The sequence below is a fragment of the Lissotriton vulgaris genome, chromosome 7, assembly GCF_964263255.1.
Source record: "Lissotriton vulgaris chromosome 7, aLisVul1.2, whole genome shotgun sequence".
NCBI classification, from domain to species: domain Eukaryota; kingdom Metazoa; phylum Chordata; class Amphibia; order Caudata; family Salamandridae; genus Lissotriton; species Lissotriton vulgaris.
In genome coordinates this window covers 1718448535-1718469594 of record NC_141695.1, presented here as the reverse complement: position 1 = coordinate 1718469594, position 21060 = coordinate 1718448535, and the positions used below count along the sequence as shown (strand labels likewise).

Sequence of the window (21060 nt, the reverse complement as noted above, 5' to 3'; positions counted from 1 at the left end):
GTGCTTTTAGGCCGAATGCCACACTGCTGGATCACACCACTCTGAGCACCAAGGAATATATAAAACACATCAAACTGCTTAACTATGAAAGACATCCCACAGCTATGTATATTTAGCTATATAAACATTTTAAAATGAATATTTCTTTGCTGATAGTCCCATAGGCGGCAGCACAACAAAGACAAGCCCTTCAAGTGCCACAACTGTCACCGCGCATACACTGATGCTACTTCGCTGGAGGTGCACCTGTCATCACACACAGTGAAGCACGCTAAGGTGTACACCTGCTCCATCTGCAGCCGAGCATACACATCGGTGAGTATGTGCTCCCAAGTCTGGTTGTGTCAACCATGTGGTGGAGCAAGGGGAAATGGGGATATTGAGAGAAGAGTTTGGAGGGGAGTGGAGAAGCACTGATAAGTTCCTAACCGACTAATAAGAGGAAGACCTGTTTTGGGGACTTCTCAACTGTGAGCCTGTTTCCATCCGGTTTGAAAAACTATTGATCTCACCAAAGTCTGATCCTGTTTTTCTCAGTTCCTGTTTTCCTGCAGATTCTTTGGTCACCTTTTTCAACCAGGTGTTCTAGTTGTTCTGGACAGGGTGAGCAAGAAGCTGGGCTTGTGGAGAATTAACACTTATAACTGTAGATGCCAAGTTTATGCTGCGCAAGTCAGACTGAGGTACATGAGACAACTACATCTGGAAATACTGAAAAAGAATGGATACAGGCTGAGATGTTCTTAATGAGGAGCAGACCTTGCCACACTAAATGATCCGAGCTTTAGCAGATTTTGCAGTCCTTGATGGTATACAGATTTTGCTTGTCATATTTTTGAATTGACATGTATGTCCAGGATGTCTAGTCTTTGACCTGAGGCCCAGCATCAAATAAAGTGTACTTTATGAGCTCCTCCTTTTGGTCCTCATACTGGTGAAGAAATTCAAAGGATGAAAACGGAGACTTGAGACTGAAGTGCGGCTCTGCGCTGACTCCACAACAACCCTGAATCTCCAGAGCAAAGCCTCATATAAGCACCACTACTGCACATCTGTTCCTTTCTTTCCCTCGCCTTCTGACATGGATCCAGAAATCTGCTCCCAGCTTAGCAGACTTTCTGACTAATTCTAAAGGTTTCACCAGTGTGCTAGAGAACAATACACCCAAAACAATAGGTTTAAAACCATGCTACGATTGCAGGAAGCAGATGTCCTTCACAAACCCGCACAAGATATGTCTTTGGTGTCTGTGCTCGGTTGTGTATCTTTAAGTCTTTTATAAAGTGTGCATGGTGATCCAAGACCAGGAGGTGAAGCTGCATGTTGCCAAAGACAAGAAGTTGTGGCCTTAACGTAGCTCCTGCTGCTGATGCAAGTTGCAGACACGGTCCTGGTCTCTAGGCAGTTCCTACAACCATTACACTTAACACTCAAAGTCCTTCAATATGTCAAAGCATAAGAAAGTGAAGTGGGACTTGACCCAGTATTAGTGGGAGACTGTCACATTATTAGCTGCACCCCTTCGAGTTCTCCTGCCACGGAACAGATCACCCAGGTAGTCCTGGCGGACCATAAATTTCCTGGGCTGTTGCTGATCCAGCTCCAGATATTTTGTTTTCTCCACATACATTTTTTTTTTTTTTTTTGCATGAATACATTTCAATTCAACAATAAGATGTTCTGAGGCATGATCAAGTCCAATACAGCAGTGGAATATTTTCATCTTGGAATCACATATATACATCTAGTTGTTTTTATAGTACATCTTAACTTGAATTGTGTGATCTGTCAGGAAGGACTGTCGCCAGTGTAATAGCCATTCAATAACAAGAGGAGCTTAGAGGGAAAATTATGGGTACTAATGGGAAAAAGCCCTCCACTCAATGAATGCAATCCAAAAGAATTCCCAGTACCCATGACTCTGGTTAGTAATTATCTAGCGGGCATGAGACCCTCGTCCGCCTAAATTCTCAGATCGTAGAATTACGGAAAACACCTGATATTATTTCTATATTTAGGTGTTCATTGTCTCTAATGCCCTACTGTCCATGAACAAACAATCTAGTCTGTCAATATTACTGATTGTGGGGGGTTCCATATATTTTCAACTCGGCGCAACCAAAAAAATGTCAGCCCTACATAGGACCATACATATACCCACACATACACCAAAATAATCAAGAAAAAATGTGTGGCGGAGAGGAAGGCACCTCACGGGCGAACACCCTCGGGGCGATCTGGTCAGATGTTTACCAGAAACTTGGCCCCTTTCTCATCGTAGGTGACCATTCCTATTCCAGAATTTAGTGAATAAGTGAGAAAAAAAGGTAAAAAGACGGTGCATAGCAAGGAGCTTAGAGCGTAACTCCTTAGACAAAAAAAGCAGAGTGAAAGGTAAAATCAACAGACACACCTCTTAAACTACTTTTATTAATGACAGGGGTGTGCGCAGTTGAAATAAAAAGGCTGGTAGCTTAATGTCGCATACCACTACCTGTGACCGACATGTTTCACTGCCCAAAAACCTTTATGGCAGATTCATCAGGGTTAATACTCTGTTGCTGCACCCACTTCCAACATCTTTTGAACAGGAAGCTGCCGAGTTGAAAAAATAAAATGAAATCACGACCAGTTCTTAATCTAGACATCCAAATTATTGTGCTTTTTTAATTGTAAAAAAACCATTTCCTGCTTCCAAGAAATTGTTATCCTCCACCCATTTACCATATGTCTTACACCCAACATAGAAAAACATAGGGGATGGGGGGGTTCTATTAAGAAAATTTTCATTGTTAGTTTACCCTTATTCAGCTATGCTCCCTCGTACCAGCTGAAAAAGCAGTTCTCCGCCTGGTTGTCGGTTGTCACATCAACCTGTGGAGTATTTATATGTAATCAATATAATATGTATATGATAGCATGCTCTTTGAATTCACCTTGCATGCGTGGGCTGCCACCCCACTGGCGGAATAATGTCAACCCAATACACATTTACTCAAACAGAGCATCAACAGAGAATTGATGACTAAAGGGATCCTCTCTATTGTGCAGTGTCAATACATTTACTCTGACCCAATTATGCCATTCATGGGTATCTATACGAAGGGTAACCTGCTTACTGTCATTAAAAAGGTATAATACCAAAGTCTCATTGGAACGCTCACATAACACACGCGTTTCCTCTGACCCCATTGTAGAAATTATACTGAGGGTAACCTACTTACTGTTGCTTAAGAAATAAATGTACACAAATCTTCATTAGGAACAACCCCACAGAACCCATGAACTCTGCATGATCTAATTCCTAGGGTCTGCACGCGGGTGTGATAAACTAACAACCCGCCTGTGAAACCTACTACCACTGTACTGGGAGCGCTATTGCAACCCGTGAACACGGTGTGCATAATACACGTTGTTCACTCGAGTATGAGCGGACCCATAGATCCAAGCAACAAATATGCAAAGTCGGGCTGCCAAAGGCGCCCGAATCCCAGAGCCCTCTCCTTACCGTACACACAAGATTCCGGGGCGTTGTATCGTCCCAGGAACAACGGACGGGAGCGAAGGTGCACCATTTAAACCTCCCGGGTGAGCAAAACAAGCATCGCGCACCATGGTCACGTGATCGGAACAAACCCATGTCACGTGAGGAGGGCCAAAAGGGCATGGATGAAAGTAAAAGGCTTCACTAACCAAAGTGGGCGCCATTATAAAGTGGCTAAATCACCGCAGTGGCTGAAATTAAATAAGTAGTTTCAATTCTTCAAATGAAACCAGAGTTTTGAAAAAGCCTGAATAAAGAGCCCTCCTTTGTGTGTGCCAATCTCCTAACCATCATAAATAGATTCCTATGATATGTATACACATTCAGGGTATCAAGGTATGGAAGGCAAGGGATTCAATGACCAATGTGGGCGCCATTTTGAAATGGCGAGGAAGTTCTATGATTATATCTGAATCATTACAGAGGCAACCATGAAAATAATAGATGGATTAGATTCAGACTGTATTGTGCATTTGACATTCGGCTGGAGTACAACATCTGGACTTAAATATGTTATTTCAATCTTTCAAATGAAACCAGAGTTTTGAACAGGCTTAAAAGAAGGGCCACCTTCTGCCTGGCCCACTTACCCCCACCTCTGCCATCCTAGCTTGCACCCTAATTGGTCAACTCACCGCTCTTTGCGGGTCCTTCGCCCTGTCTCGAGGCGGCCATCTTTGTTGAGGGGGAGCAGCGCGCAGTCAGTCCTTTCTCTACCTTGCTGGTTCAGTATATAGGTAGCCATGCCAACGCGCAGCGGTCACGCGCAGCGGGGACGCCGAATTGACGCCAGAGTTCAGCCCGTCTGTGCCCGTCCGGGCCCAGACGGGCCCAGGGCCTGTCACCATGCCCGACTCTTTGTCGTCTTCTACTACCAGGTTCCGATATGGGAGGGACGCTCTCATCGCCTTACGTCCGCCCCACCCTACTATTTGTAGATTTGCACAGGTGGGAACCATTCCATTTTTACCGTGTAGAGCCTGTTCCTCCGGCCATAATTCAGTGGCTGTGAAATCTGCTCTCTCCATGGCCTTACTTAATTGTCGTTCTTTGCCGAGCCATGCCATTGAAATTCACTCACTTATCCTGGACCACGAGCTCGATGTGTTGTTTCTCACTGAGACCTGGCTCTCCCCCAGCTCTGGCCCTGACATGGTTAGAGCACTCCCTCCGGGCTTTCATATACTCCACCTTGATAGACCTAAAGGGAGGGGAGGAGGAATTGCTGTTCTTTATAGAGACACGCTCGCTTGTAAGATCCAGAATGGTGGGGTGACTGATTGTGAGAGCTTGCAGTTCTCCCTTCGGTTGTCACCCACAGTGTCTTTGGTAGGCTTGTTGATTTACCGCCCTCCTGGACCCCTGGGTAGCTTCCCTAACTCTCTCTTAGAAACTACCGCACTTCTCGCCTCTTCTACTGCCAACTTTGTTGTCCTCGGGGATTTTAATATCCATCTGGATGACCCTACTAACGCCGCGGGAGTCGATCTGATCGACGATTTCAACTCTTTTGGAATCAACTTGGTCAACTCGGGCGCGACCCATGAGAAGGGCCACCTGCTTGATCCTATACTCTCTAACTTGGACCATCTTATTCCATCTCCGGCTCTTGCCATGCCTTGGACAGACCATTTTCTGGTGTCCGCGACTTGGCAATTTGACAGTCCAGCTGCGGTGGCCCCAAGGGTTCACACCCTGGAGAGAGCCTGGTCGAGGCTCCCAGTTGACACTTGGGCGGCACACCTGGAGGCTACGCGGCCCCCTCAAGGAGTTAACCCGATAGTCGCTGATGCAAATTTACATACCTGGCTCGTGGATTCTCTGGACACCCTCCTACCCAAAAAGAAACAACTTACAAAGGGGAAGAGAGTGGGCTCCGCACCTTGGTATTCGTCGGAATTGAGAACCTTGAGGAAGGGATGTAAGAAGCTAGAGCGGTCCTGGAGGAGAGACTGGAGTGAGGCGAGTCGTAAAGAATACCGTACGGCTCTGAGCAGGTATAAATCCGCTATACGGGTGGCAAAATCAAGATTCTTTGAAGAGCGTATAGGGTCTGCGGCCAACTCTTCCAAAGAGTCATTCAGGGTTATTAAGGAGCTACTTAATGCCCCCGAACCCCAGGTTTTACACGAGGACCGTCACAAAAAATGCACAGAACTGGCCTCGTTTTTCAAAAGCAAAATTGACAACATACTGGCTTCCCTTCCCCGGCTAGGCGAGGTTCCTTCCTTGGAGGACAATTCCAGCTCTCAACCTAAGACGCAATCGGTGGAGATGGCCTCCCTGGGTCCGGTCACTATGGAGGAAGTTCTGGCGGTTCTGGGCTCTATGAAGAGCGGCTCCCCGAAAGACCCAGCACCTATTAAATATCTCAAACAGGTGTCCTCTACGATTGGCGGCCCTGTGACGGACCTGATAAACCTGTCTCTCGCCCATGGGGTAGCCCCCCCCCCCCCCCAGTTGGAAAGGGGCGGTGGTTAAGGCCCTTTTGAAAAAGCCTAACCTCGATCCCGCCAATCTCACCAACTTTCGGCCTATCTCCTTGCTGCCGGGTATCAGTAAGGTGGCTGAGAAGCTGGTGAACAGACTCCTCTCGGACTTCTTGGAAGCCAATTCCCTCCTGGGCGATTCCCAAACGGGTTTTCGTCCCGGTCAGGGGACTGACACTGCCCTGCTGGCGGTCGTGGAGAATGCTAGGAGCATGCTGGATTCGGGGGGGATCAGTGGCAGTGATCCTCCTGGACCTCAGTGCTGCTTTTGACACCGTGGACCATCAGGTGCTTCTCCAACGGCTGTCAGGGGTGGGGGTCACGGGTCTGGCCCTCAAATGGTTCGCTTCCTTCTTGGAAGGTCGTTCATTTGAGGTGTGGGAAGGCCATGAAAAATCATCTTCAACCCCTCTCCAGTGTGGTGTGCCACAGGGCTCTTCATTGAGCCCTACCTTGTTCAACGTTTACATGGCCCCCCTGGAGAGTGTGGTACTGCCGCTGGGTATTAAAATCATCAGTTATGCTGATGATACTCAGCTGGTGGTAGGCCTCTCCCAGTCGGCGCACCATCCCGACCGGCTGCACACGTGTCTCGAGAAGATCTACACGTGGATGTGCAGCTCAGCCCTAAAGTTAAATGGCTCCAAGACGGAACTGATGCTGCTGGGGAACTCCTCTCCATCTCTGTCCCCCAGCAGCTGGCCAGACTGTCTGGGACCGGTACCCCCCCCCCCCCCCCCCCCCCCCAAACAGGAGATAAAGAGCCTGGGGGTATGGCTGGAGCAGGACCTATCGTTTAAAACTCATGCCAAAAAGACTGCTGGTGTGTGCTTTGGCCTGCTCCGCGCAGCCCAGAAGATTCTGCCTCTGCTCCCAGTGGCCACCCGAAGGCTTCTCATCCAGGGACTTATCATCTCGCGGCTGGACTTCAGCAATGGGTTATTCCTGGGCGCACCCGAATCTACCCTGAATAAACTGCAGCAAGTGCAGAACGCGGCGGCCAGGCTTTTGACGGGTCTCCCCAGGCGTCAATCTGCTCGCCCGGCGTTGAGGGCGCTGCACTGGCTCCCTGTGAGGGACAGGGTGAAATTCAAGTCACTTTGTATCGCCCACAAAGTTCTGCACGGGGTAGGCCCACCTATTCTGGAGGAGATGGTCCAGCCTTACAAGGCCCCTCGCTCTCTTCGCTCTGACCATCAACATCTCCTTCGGGTTGGCAGGGTGAAAAAGGCAAGAACTGGTGGCAGAAGGTTTTCAATAAATGTGGCCTCTTTGTGGAACTCGTTGCCCCTACAACTGCGCTCGGAAGCTAGCCTTCTTCGGTTTCGAAAACTTTTAAAAACTTTTTTGTTTTCCGTTTAATCCCTTCATTCTTTAGTAGTGTTATGTTCTGGTAAGCGCTGGGATGCCTACAGGTAACCAGGCGCTATACAAAACTCAGAATAATAATAATAATAATAATAATAATAATAATAATAATTCATGTGTGCCAATCTTTTAAACATCAAAACAAACACACAACCAGATTACTAGGGTATGTATACACATTCATGGTATCAAGTTCGTGGATACTGCTGATGTCCAATTACAGTGGCAGAATGTATAACCCTAATTAGTGTATAAGGCTAAGAAGCGCCTGCTCAGAAGGCAGAACTTAAAAGTGGTTGCCAAGTTATTTTACCTTATTCCACTCTATAATCTCATTAAGGCCCTGCTTATCACTGCTCTCTCTGAAAATCCATTTCGCTTCCTTTGTGATAAAGATTGACTCCACGTTGGTAGGATTTCCCTTTACTGTCTCCAACACTATCCATGTGAAGCTGTGTTTTTCTTGATAAGTGTTGGACCAATTTGGTCGTCAATTTCCCAGCCCTGATGGTGCTCAGGTGTTCCTGTATGCGAACCTTTATTCTCCTCGTAGTGAGTCCAATGTATTGTAGACCACAACTACACAGTAACCTATAAACCAAATTAGTGGTGTTACAGTTACTAAATTGATTTAAGAAGCATTCTTTTCCAGTGGATAACATGACGCTACTGCATTTACTGGTCAATGGACACACTGAACATGTGCCACAAGGGTAATGTCCCTTTGGTATCGTCGTGGTGTCTCTTCTCAGAGGTACTCGATCCCGAGTGTGGACAAGCCTGTCCTTTAGATTGCCTGACCTTTTGAAGGCAAATCTTGGGGGGGGGCATCGAGAAATCTTTATTACTTAATAGACCCCAGTGTTTCCTGATTGACTGCCTAATCTTCGTGGCCATAGGCTCAAAAGTCATGACTACTGGTAAGCAGTCCTTTTTATCTCTGGTGCTATGCTCAAGTAAAGCATCACGGGGAGTGTTAAGCGCCCTCTTTCTCGCATTCTTCACAACCTTGTGTGGATAGTTCCGCTGTTCTAATTTTTTTGTGAGGTCAATGGACTGTTCAACAAAGGTTTTGGTCTCAGAACAATTTCTCCGATATCTAAGAAATTGGCCCACAGGAAGATTGTCACGCAGGGCCCTCGGGTGGTGTGAATTGTACAATAAAAGGGAATTTCTGTCAGTGAGTTTTTGGTGGACCCGAGTACTCAAGGTACCGACCCCATTGGCCTCCATATCCAAATCCAAATAGGTAGCCTTAGTGTGACTGTATGACCAGGTAAACTTAAGACTCTGATCCTGTGAGTTTAACCAAGTACAAAATTCAAGGAGCGACTCCTCTGAGCCAGACCAAATGCAGAGCACATCGTCTATATATCTCTTCCAGAGGCAAATCTGCCTCTGGAAAGGGTTGGTATCTGGATAGACGATGTGCTCCTCAAACTGGCCAACATATATACATGCCAGGCTGGGGGCCATTGTGGCCCCCATGGAGGTCCCAGAGGTTTGTAAGTACAGTTGATTCTTGTACATGAAGTAGTTACGAGTCAGAGCCACTTCAACGCATTCCATGACGAACGATTGTGGAACATCATAGAACCACTCGAGGTCCCTCAGGGCGCGTGCTGCTGCCACCAGCGTAGCGTCCTGAGGGATACTAGTGTACAGAGATTCAACATCAATGGTTACCAACCATTGTACATTAGAATCGTAGGGAACACTCCAAGATATTCAGGATATCAGTGGTATCCTTTATAAAGGATGGTTGATTCACCACTGCCTCGCGCTAAAAATAATCCGCATATTGCGAAAGGGGCTCAAGGATTGATTGTATCCCCGACACGATAGGTCTGCCGGGGGGTGGGCGAGTGGGCTTATGTATCTTCGGTAAGATGTATAGAGCAGGAGTCCTGGGGGTGTCATTGACCAGAAACTCCGCTTCTTTTACCGAGACCCATTTGTTAGTCTTAGCCCTGCTTACCATTTCCTTGATCATCTTAGATAGCTCCTCAACAGGGTCCTTGTTTAGAGGACGGTAGTTCGTACGTACATTCAGCAGACGTTGTACCTCTGCATCGTAATCTTTAGTATTTAGTACAACAACCGCACCCCCCTTATCTGCTGATTTTATAGTAAGCAGACTATTCTGTTCAAGTGACCTTACTGCTTTCCAATCATCTTTAGTCATGTTTGTGTGTTTAAAATGTTCCTGGGAATTTTCAAATTTTTTTATGTCTTGTAAGACCCTTTCCTCAAACACAGCCACCTCCGGACCCATCGTCGCCATGGGAGGACAAAAAGTGGAGGTTTTTTTTATATTAGTACCTCGAAACGAGTCAGTATCTTTCTCTTTATTGGCAAAAAACTTTTTTAGTTAAATCCTCCGCATCGTTTCATGGAATTCTATACGGCATTTAAAAGCATTGTGTCTGGGTGTAGGGACGAATCCTAAACCTTTGTTCAAGACTCTCTCCTCGTCAGATGTTAGAGTGTAATCTCACAACAATGCTTTCATCTAGTTCAGTGTGCGACCTCTGCTGCGAGTCACCCTGGGTGAGTGGGTCTGCCATTGGGGTGCTGAGTTCCCCCTTCCCCTGTTGTGATTGGTTCCCTGACCTTGCCCTAAAAAAGAGCGTAGTAGGGCCCCCAAATCTTCGTCCTGGCGATCTTGTTGGTTAAACCTCACCCTATTACCCTGTTGGGGTTCTTCTTCCTCTTCACTAGAGGTGTTGTCAAACGTCCAGTTGTTATGAGTTCGTCTGAACTGCTGTCTAGCACCTCTCCCTCTCTGCCGTGTACCTGCACTTTGCTGATCTGGTGCCTGTTGATAGTACTCTTCCTTTACATACGGAAAAGCCCACTCATGTGAGTACCTCTAAGTTTTTGGTTAGCCCTTTAATTTTTTAACTGCTTTTTCAGCTGGTACGAGGGAGCATAGCTGAATAAGGGTAAACTAACAATGAAAATTTTCTTAATAGAACCCCCCATCCCCTATGTTTTTCTATGTTGGGTGTAAGACATATGGTAAATGGGTGGAGGATAACAATTTCTTGGAAGCAGGAAATGTTTTTTTTTACAATTAAAAAAGCACAATAATTTGGATGTCTAGATTAAGAACTGGTCGTGATTTCATTTTATTTTTTCAACTCGGCAGCTTCCTGTTCAAAAGATGTTGGAAGTGGGTGCAGCAACAGAGTATTAACCCTGATGAATCTGCCATAAAGGTTTTTGGGCAGTGAAACATGTCGGTCACAGGTAGTGGTATGCGACATTAAGCTACCAGCCTTTTTATTTCAACTGCGCACACCCCTGTCATTAATAAAAGTAGTTTAAGAGGTGTGTCTGTTGATTTTACCTTTCACTCTGCTTTTTTTGTCTAAGGAGTTACGCTCTAAGCTCCTTGCTATGCACCGTCTTTTTACCTTTTTTTCTCACTTATTCACTAAATTCTGGAATAGGAATGGTCACCTACGATGAGAAAGGGGCCAAGTTTCTGGTAAACATCTGACCAGATCGCCCCGAGGGTGTTCGCCCGTGAGGTGCCTTCCTCTCCGCCACACATTTTTTCTTGATTATTTTGGTGTATGTGTGGGTATATGTATGGTCCTATGTAGGGCTGACATTTTTTTGGTTGCGCCGAGTTGAAAATATATGGAACCCCCCACAATCAGTAATATTGACAGACTAGATTGTTTGTTCATGGACAGTAGGGCATTAGAGACAATGAACACCTAAATATAGAAATAATATCAGGCGTTCTCCGTAATTCTACGATCTGAGAATTTAGGCGGACGAGGGTCTCATGCCCGCTAGATAATTACTAACCAGAGTCATGGGTACTGGGAATTCTTTTGGATTGCAGCCAGTGTAATAGCACCAGAAAACCATTCAGAACAGCAGAAAATTGCCATGTTAGGTGTATTCCCGGCGTATTTTCCATGGACCCTATATCTTTTCAAATTTATGGGGACAATCTAATTTGCTGCAGGTTTTTGGTGCACTTCCTGCTCTCGCATGTTTTCAGGCCCCATGTAACTGCAGGAGCTCACAGTGGGGTTACCACCAGCACATCCATCCCTTGTGCCGTCTGTCACCATGGGTCCTGTTCAAACTCTGGTACACACTTTCCTGGTCCAATATCCACGCCAGTCCCTCCTACACAGGTCCCAGTAACAACACCAGCACCAAAAGAGGACCTGGTGCCAATGTCGGACCCTAAACCGACTTAGTCGTACCCAACTGGTGTCCGGCTACAAATATACAAAAGTGCAACCCGTCATCATGCAATCTGATTCTAACCCAGTTCATGACGCCTATCTCCAGAAGCTGCATTATCTTTTTGGTTTTGTGTGTGACCCTATGCTAGAGCAGGGGGCATTTCAAGATGCTGCCGCTGATTAGGATGACTTGTTTTCCTCGCTATACTGATGCTTTGTACATTGATTTACAGAATGCCAATGGAGAGAACCGATTGCCTGAGTCGGAGCTTGACTCACCACTTGGGCCACTAGTGGAAGAGTGCATTATTAGCAGTGGTGTGCTGGACAACAGTTGAGGCACTAGAATTATAACTACCCTCCTTTGAGACCAAAACAAATGTCTTTACAGAGATTTTACAGCCTGCGCCAGATATTTCTGAGCTCTTGCTATCTTTTAACAATGACCTCAGGGATACTTTGATGGCTTCTTGGTTGAAGCCTTGTCCTTGCTCGTATGTAAACAGACAGTGGCCAGGCGTGACAGACGTGCGCCTAGTAATCTGGATTTTTTTCATCAATCACCCCATTCCAGAGAGCCTTATCATGCAGGCCTCAACCTTTAAGGTAAATCCTAACTCCTTATCAATCACTCCTCCAGATCGACATCCAGGAGGATTGAGGCTTCTAGCAAGCGCATGTTTTCTACTGCTGGTCGAGCATTATGATCCATGCTGCTTTTTTATTAGGTCATTTCACGTATGCCCTGTGGGGCCACGACCAGCGACATCTTGCCATTAATTCCAGGGCACCATCTGTCCATTTTAGGTCAGACGATTCATGATAGACAGGACGCAGCCAAATATGTTATTCGTGCAGTTCTTTTTACAAAAAATTGCCTGGAAAGAGCAGAGGGTACTAGTGTTGTACTTGGTCGACATGCATGGATACGTTGCACAGAATTCTCTGGTGATATCCAGGCCTCACTCATAAAAGTGCCCTTTCATGGATCCTGCCTTTGCAATGTGAGGGACAACACTGTTAAGTGTGCTTTAACCCCTTGAGCGCAGTGTTAATTCTCCCGCTGTGCAGGAAAATTCATGAGTGGGTGGGATTCGGACGGCCCCCGGCCGTCCATAGCACCCGCCCAGCGTGACGGCCTGGGGCGGTCGTGAGCACCAAAGGGTTTAAGGACAGTAGAGCTTAAGTGCAGAGCTGTGGGGCTGGTGACCCCTGCTAACTGTTCCGGCAACCATTCAAAAAGTTTAGACGCTATAACAGAAAGCTGTAACAGACAACCTTCCCAACCAATTCAGCAAGCCCCCCCAGTCCTTTTGAGGCTGTTGACGTGGGTGTGGAATGCAGCCTGTGGGCCAGCAAGGGCATTAGTTCTCCAATTCCTCTTCCTGTGCAAAGGAAACAAAACCATTTTAGTTTTGCTTTTAGCGGCACATGCCCAACCTTTGGGGGCCAGGACTCCATATTTCCTCTCAGGTTGGTGATCCATCATGTCGGACAGATGTCTTACAAATAGTTCAGAATCGCAGAGGCCTACCTTTTCTTCATGCCCTGCCCCCTTTTCTTTTAACACCAGAGTGGTTTTCCCACAAGTCATTCTTTTACAGGAGGTGTCGCTGTTCACCAAATGTGCAAGAGGTCCAGCCTCAGGCAAAGGCGGGAGTTGTTACACTCACGATTTCCCCATTCTGTGAAGGACTGGTGTATAAGGTCTATTTTGAACTTCTGTGTTTGTGAGAAGGTCCCATAGCCAACTCTGCTGCCATGTGGTCTTGCAACAAGCAGGGATCCTTTTTAGGACCTGGGTCCTGTCAGGAGGGTCTGCGACTCTGGAGGTGGCTGAAAAGTCAAACCAATTATTTTGATCGTGAACCACCCAGCAAGGTCCCTGAAAGCCAGAGCAGATGAATTGAGTAGACATTGTCTAGTGGATCACGTCCAGAGGTGGCACAAGCTTCTTGGAACAGTGAGGACAACCCTGGATAGATACTTACACCACCATCCGAAAGCACAGTGTCGAACGTTTTGCGTCTTGGATATGCATTCTGGCTGGAAAAGAATACAAGACTCTAGTATAGCTCCCAATCCCCTGCCCAGGGTTCTGAAAAAAGGTTAAGAACAGATGGGCCCAGGTCATCTTAGTGACTGGATTCAGACAGGTGTGTTACCAGACCATTTGCGCTCCTGTTCAGCTGTTACTTTGCAATGACCTCCTGCCCCAGCAGCTGGGCAGGGTCCTCCACTTAAATCTGCACAATTGTCGGAAGCTGGCTCTGTATAGGGTACACCACTAGGTCAGTGGTTCCCAAACGTTTGACTCCTGAGGACTCCTATTCAGTCACTGCTGGAAGTAGGGGACCTCGAGCATTTTGTACTATTTTAAATTTCAAACATTAAAACAAATACTTGAATTACTGAAGATTTTATTTTATATTGAAAAAAGTTTGCAAAAATTGAAAGTTTAATTGAAAGGCTGTTGCTGCATCTCAGTGTCTAACTTTTCAGTGTTTGGGTTTATGTCTTGATACGAGGCTCCTGCTTCTTCATGGGCCAGATTGGAAACCCAAAGCAGACCTAGGAAATGTTGTCAGACCAGTCCCAGTATGGTGCACACAAAGTGCAGCAAGTGAGACTGATCGCAACTAGGGTGGCTTTTGGGGGCTTTCCCTCAAAGAAAATGAGGGAGAAAATGGTTCATTCTATGACAAATTTGTCATTATATATTTAATTGTATTAACTTTTAAAGGATAGTAAATCATAACCTTGCTGTGAACCAGGATACGAGAATCTTTGCTGGGGCTCTTATTTTTTATTTGTTTTATAGCAGCTCTCATACCATTACCCCAGTATTGGAACTTTCATAGATTCCCATGCTTTGTATCATTCCCTGTCGTCGGAATGGGAGTCTCGGTAACAAAAATACCATAGCTGTAGGTACAAAAGACAGGAAAAAAGGCCTAGGCCTCATTCCCTTTTGTAGCATATCACCCTCTTTGTGTAAGAGACCAAACTTTGGCATCAGCCAATCAGAAGTGCCTCACCCCTTAGAACCTTCCTGAAGGAACCTCAGAGCCTCAGATTTTCTACCGCACGTTGTGCTTAGGGAGTCTCCTGTGAGCTCTGCTCAACTTATCCTTTTCTAAGGATGAGTGAAATGGAGAAGAAAAAAGCCCTTTTCAAGCCTTGTTCCACCTGTGGCAAGAAAAGGCTTTTTGTGGAGGATAGGCACAAGGACTGCATCTATTGCCTCTATCCTGACCACCAAGCTGCTGACTAAGATCTGTCACACCTTCTCAACCAAGACCCTCCGGGACCGTGAGGGTAGACTCTTGACATGGCTTCAGAAGCTGAAGTCCAGAAAAGATACTGTCTCTAGTGACAGTGAGTATGCAGCGTTGATGTCTTCATCAAGAAGGTCAGTGAAGAGGGGTAGGGGTTCTCCTTCCCCTTCTATGGAAAGACCTTCTAAGGCCTCTAAAAAGACCCCCAGTGAGTCGTGAGAGCCAGGGTCCCAGCAAATCTCCTCACAGAAGTGAAAAGGAGAAAGTAGGTCCTGTGACGCCTTCAAAAGGTGAGAAGACTACCACAGCCTTCAAATAACCTTCTTCTCAATCTTCTGAGAGGAGCTCTAAATCCTCGACGATGAAGAAGTCAACGGCAGAAGTTCCGTCGACGAAAAAATCGGATTCGACATTATCGTCGACGAAGGTACCGTCGACGGCAGGTGTGTCGACGGAGAAGGCGCCGACGACTAAGATTTCGCCGACGACGAAGGGGCCGACGACGAAGGTTACAGTATCACCGACAACGATGGTGACGACGTCGACGATGACGTCGACGACAGTCTCGTCGACGACTCTGACAATGACGACGGCTTGTGTGCCCCCAGTTTCCTAGTCGACTACCCCGATCTCGTCGACGCATGTACAACCGTCGACGACGGAACCGTCGACGATATTATCCTCTGAGGAAAGGATTACCATTTCTGTGACGAGAATCACGCCGGAGATGACTTATCCGAGGAGTGTATCCCCCCTTCTAACAACTATGCTATTGCAGGAAGGGGAGTCAGAGGATGACGACCAGGACGCTTTCAGTTATGCCAATAGTCCCTCCCAACTTCTGGTCAAGTGCCAGGAGACGGACTCTGAAGGTGAATACGTCCGGGAGGAGAGTGGTTATCATCAGACGGCCCAGTCGCAACATCATTCGGGCCAGGATATGGTGACGGTGCCATCTTCATTTCGCCAAGATTTGCATAACATGCTCCAAGACTATAAATCTAGGGCGAATAGGCCACTTCATGTCCCGGCAGCATCAGCTACACCGGCAGTATTTTCTCCCTCACCAGTGACACCATCTTTACAGGCTCAAGTTTCACCTCAGCCTCAGACATCCTTCCAACAAGATTCCTCCGGGCTGCAAGACGTCCATGATGATTCCTCGGATGAGGACCAGCAGTCGGATCATGACTCTGCTCCGAATACTGACTATGACGAATATGTCATTGAGAATCCAGCTTCACCAGTCCCAGAACCGGCGGATTCCCCGCCAGCAGACATCGGGGGTTTTCATCAGTTAATGGAGAGAGCGGCGGGCAGATTCAAATTGGCCATGCCTAAGGTTACTAGTGATTGTTTTCTATACGATTTCAAGGAGCCTTTTAGAAAATCAACAAGGTCCATCCCTATTGTGGATCATTTGTGGAGAGAGGGCCTTAAGGCCATGAAGAACCCGGCGACGGTGGTCCTTGTGCCACTGCGTCTGGACAAGAAATATAAGGCACCTGATGGGGGTCCCGCAGCCTTGACGGGTCATCCAAGATCAGATTCTGTTATCTCGCAGGCTGTGCAGAGAAAATCCCGTAACCCCTCTCCTCCCTTAACAGCTCCACCGGACAAAGAAGGGCGGAGATTGGACAATGTGGGAAGAGGTTCTCATCCATGGAGAGTTTACTAGTACGGGCCGCTAATGCTCTGGCGATCTTGGGGAGATATGACCGCCAGCTTTGGTGCGATATCGCCCCGTACATTGACCAGCTGCCTCCGGAGTCTACATCTGAGGCAAAGCAGATCCTGCAGGAGGGAGAAGCGACTTCAATGGAAATCATTGATTGTGCAATGGATATTGCAACTACTTCGTTGCGATCCCTAGCTGGGGTGGCAGTCCTCCGCCGCCAAGGATGGCTCAAAGCGACTTGGTTCCGGCCTGAGATCCAGAACAAGGTCCTTGATCTGCCTTTTGATGGTAAGGCATTGTTTGGGAAAGTCATCGATGATACCCTTCAAGAAATTAAGAAGGATACGGAGACTGCCAGGTCCTTAGGGACCCTTCAATACCGCAAGTCTCCCTTTAAAGGAGTCAGAGCCAGAGGCAGAGGTGGTACCTATAGAGGGTCCTACACACAACAGCGCTACTCCTCCGCGGGCTCAGGTTCCCAACAATACCGGCAGCCCTATCAACAGTGTCGGGGCCAGTCGACGAACTATTCCAGACCTTACAACAAGGGGAAACAGGCTGGACGAGGATGGGACTCGTCCAAGCGCCAATAGCGACCTCCTGGCTCTTCCTGCTGGGCCCTGCTTCAAGAAATCATCAGTTGGAGGCAGGGTCACCAAATACCTTCAAAACTGGTCCAAAATAACATCGGACCGTTGGGTGCTCAACATCATTCGGAAAGGGCATACTTTGGAATTCACGCAAGTCCCTCCACCCAAGCCCCCGGCAGCCATTCCATCGAAACACCAGCGTCTCCTGCGGCTCGAAGTCCAACAAATGCTCTGGAAGGGAGCGATGGAGCCGGTTCCCTCAAACCAAAGGGGACAGGGATTTTATTCCAGGTTCTTCCTGGTGAGAAAAACGCAAGAAAAATGGCGCCCCATTTTAGACCTCAGGGAGCTAAACACCTATCTCATCTCCCTTTCTTTCCAGATGGTCTCTCTCCAGGACATCTTGAAGCTCATCAATCCGGGAGATTTCATGGCCACACTCTATCTCGAGGATGCGTATTTCCATGTTCCGATGCACACAGGTTTCTGCGATTCACAGTAGCCAAGAGCCATTTTCAATTCAGGGTTTAACCTTTGGACTCCGCTCGGCCCCGAGAATTTTTACAAAGGTGCTGGCGCCAGTAGCAGCTTTCATGCGGAGGAACCATTTCCAAGTCTTCCCCCTACCTGGACGACTGGTTGCTGAAAGCTCCGTCCAGGGAGGCAGCGCTGGAGGCTGTTCAAGCTTGAACGAATCTGTTCCAAAATCTAGGCCTCACTCTAAACATCGAGAAGTCCTCTCTGGTCCCGTCAAGAAGGGCTCGCTTCCTGGGGGCCCTCTTGGAATCGAACCTCTCAAGAGCTTTCCCTACTCTGGAAAGAAGGGAAAAATTACAGACCTTGGCTCGGGACTTACGGGCAAGAAGGTCTCTTTCAGGACGCCGATACAAATCCCTACTGGGAGTGATTTCATTGTGCACTTCACTGATTCCCCATTGCAGACTCAGAATGTGTCCTCTGCAGGAAGAACTGGATAATCAGTGGCAACAGGTCCGCGGTTCATTCGAGGACATAGTGACGGTCACTCAGAGGATGAAAGACGTGACCTTGTGGTGGACAGATCAAAACAACTTGTCCCAAGGTCTATCCTTCGTAAGCGACCCGTGCCCACATGTAGTGGCAACGGACGCGTCGTTGGAGGGTTGGGGAGCAGTGATGCAAGACCTACATGTCAGCGGGCATTGGTTGCCCCAGGAGAAAAATCTCCACATCAACCTTTTAGAACTAATGGCGAAAAGACTAGCTCTGCAAGCTTTTCTTCCTCGCCTAGATGGCTCGCAAGTGCTGATCAGGACGGACAACACCACGGCCATGCACTATGTGAACAAGGAAGGAGGAATCAGATCTCGTCCTTTTTCGCAAAAGGCTCAACAGATCTGGGAATGGGCGATCCTTCAGAAGATATCACTGAAGGCAGAACACTTACCAGAGATCCTAAACGAAAACGCCGACAAGCTGAGCAGGTCATCCTCAGTCAGCCACGAGTGGGAATTGAATCAGACAGTTTTGGAAGAGATCTTCAGCCAGTGGGGCAGACCGGAGATCGATCTCTTTGCCACTCCGACCAACAAAAAATGCCGGTCTTACGCAAGCAGGCTTCACCATCAAGGTTCACGGGGAAGTGCGCTTTCGATAGCATGGTCGAGGACATTTGTCTACGCTTTTCCTCCCATTCCTCTGATACCACGACTTATCAGGACAATCCAGATGGAACTGTGCAGGAGGATCCTAATAGCCCCGGCTTGGCCGAGGCAGTTCTGGTACACGGAGCTCCATCTGTTGTCGATAGCTCCTCCCGTTCCTTTGAGGATTCTGCCGCATCTTCTCACGATGTACGACGGTCAAATTTGGCACCCAGATCCACAGTCGTTACACCTGACTGCATGGCTCCTGAGCAGCGAGAGTTTATGAACCTGCCCTTAATTAAGGAGGTTCTGTCCCAGGCAAGGGCTCCTTCGACGAGCAGGACTTACCGCCTTAAGTGGAAAAGATTTTGTTGCTGGTGTAAGAAAGAAAGCATTGATCCTTTCAATTCCAAGCCTCATCTATCCTACCTTATCTGCTGTCCTTGGCTAAGTCGGGACTAACCCATTCATCATTTAAGGTCCATTTGGCTGCTTTGTCAAGGTTCAGAAGGACAGAATCCGGTCCTTCCTTGTGGTCTTCCAGGATTATCAAGCAATTTCTTAAGGGCTTGTTCGGGGTCTATCCACGGGTGCGACCGCCCCCTCCTACATGGCATTTAAATCTAGTCCTTTCTCAACTCATGAAGAGTCCATTTGAACCAATCCATCGTTCTGACATGAAATAGCTTTCGTGGATTTGGCTCTCCTCCTTGCTCTCACGTCGGCTAGGCGTGTTGGAGAATTACAAGCTTTAACCATCCAAGAACCTTTCCTTCAATTCAAAAGAAACACTGTGAACATGAGAACTAATCCTAGGTTCATGCCTAAGGTTCCCTCGGATTTCCACTTGATTGAACCGGTCATTCTGAAGGCGTTCTTCCCTCAACCTTCTACGCCAGCAGAAAGAGCATTGCATTCATTGGATGTGCAGCGATGCTTGAAATTCTATTTAGAACGTACTAAAGGTTTTAGGAAATCTTCACAATTATTTGTCGCCTTCGGAGGTCCTAGTAAGGGCCTTCCGCTATCCAAACAGGGTGTTTCGAGATGATCACAAGTGCCATTCTACATTGTCACAAGGCTGCAGGAAAACCTCTAACTGGAAAGATCTGAGCACATTCCACGAGATCCGTGGCTTCTTCAACAGCCTTCTTCACGGGGGTGCATATTAAAGACATTTGCAGAGCTGCTACCTGGAGCAGCGTTCACACCTTTACCAAGCATTACTGCTTGGAATCCTTGCAGCAAGATGATGCGGCAGTAGGACAGGCTGTCCTGAGGAACCTCTTCCACTGATGGTGAGCTTTCCTTTCTTTCCCACCTTCCGTCTTTCACATTTTGTATTTTATGTCCTGTTGCCTAATGCTATAATTTATGATGCAAAATGTGATTATCTTGCCAACTGCTTGCTACTCTTATACAAAGCATGGGAATCTATGAAAGTTCCAATACTGGGGTAAGAAAACAAGTTACTTACCTGTAACTTTAGTTCCCCAGTATTGGTAACTTTCATAGATTCCCATGCGCCCACCCGCCTCCCCGAGGAAAGCTCAGCCTACAACAGATATGGTGTCGAAGTACACAACGGCTACGAAAATCTGAGGCTCTGAGGTTCCTTCAGGAAGGTTCTAAGGGATGAGGCACTTCTGATTGGCTGATGCCAAAGTTTGGTCTCTTTTACACAAAGAGGGTGATATGCTACGAAAGGGAATGAGGCCTAGGCCTTTTTCCTTTGTCTTTTGTACCTACAGCTATGGTATTTTTGTTACAGAGACTCCCATTCCGACGACGGGGAATGATACAAAGCATGGGAATCTATGAAAGTTACCAATATTGGGGAACTAAAGTTACAGGTAAGTAACTTGTTTTCTTATAGGGTGTGCGACCACTTTACATCACACACAGAGCTAATGAATCATACATGTGGCAATCGGTTAAATTGAAAATGTTACATAAGGCAAAGTGGACTACAAGGTATAGGATTCACATGTCATCCATACTGGTAGGCATTTATTAAGGGAGCTTGACCTGGAGAAGCTCAAACTTCAGATTCAGAACACAGCACAGTGGTTAGCCTTAATAGGAAATCTTGACACTTTTATTGTTGCCCAAAACTGCTGATTATACAAGGAACCTTGAAGGATTTTTAAGTCTGCTGCCTGCGGACCCCCTGAGAATGTGTCACGGACCCCAGGAGATCCACTGACCACGGTTTAGGAATAACTGCACTAGGTGGTTATACCGTGCACAGAGTTCAGTGATTTCCCCAAAAGA

General features: G+C 47.2%; 1 protein-coding gene across 6 annotated transcripts in view; it reads left to right on the top strand.

Moving 5' to 3' along the window:
• Window positions 1–21060, top strand: part of ZNF384 (zinc finger protein 384) — a 197037-nt gene that overhangs the window by 168327 nt on the left and 7650 nt on the right. For all 6 annotated transcript variants that reach the window (XM_086932905.1, XM_086932906.1, XM_086932907.1 and 3 more), the window contains one exon: window positions 157–315. In XM_086932905.1, coding sequence (XP_086789031.1) covers window positions 157–315 — 159 coding nt within the window. The remainder of the gene's footprint in view (window positions 1–156; window positions 316–21060) is intronic.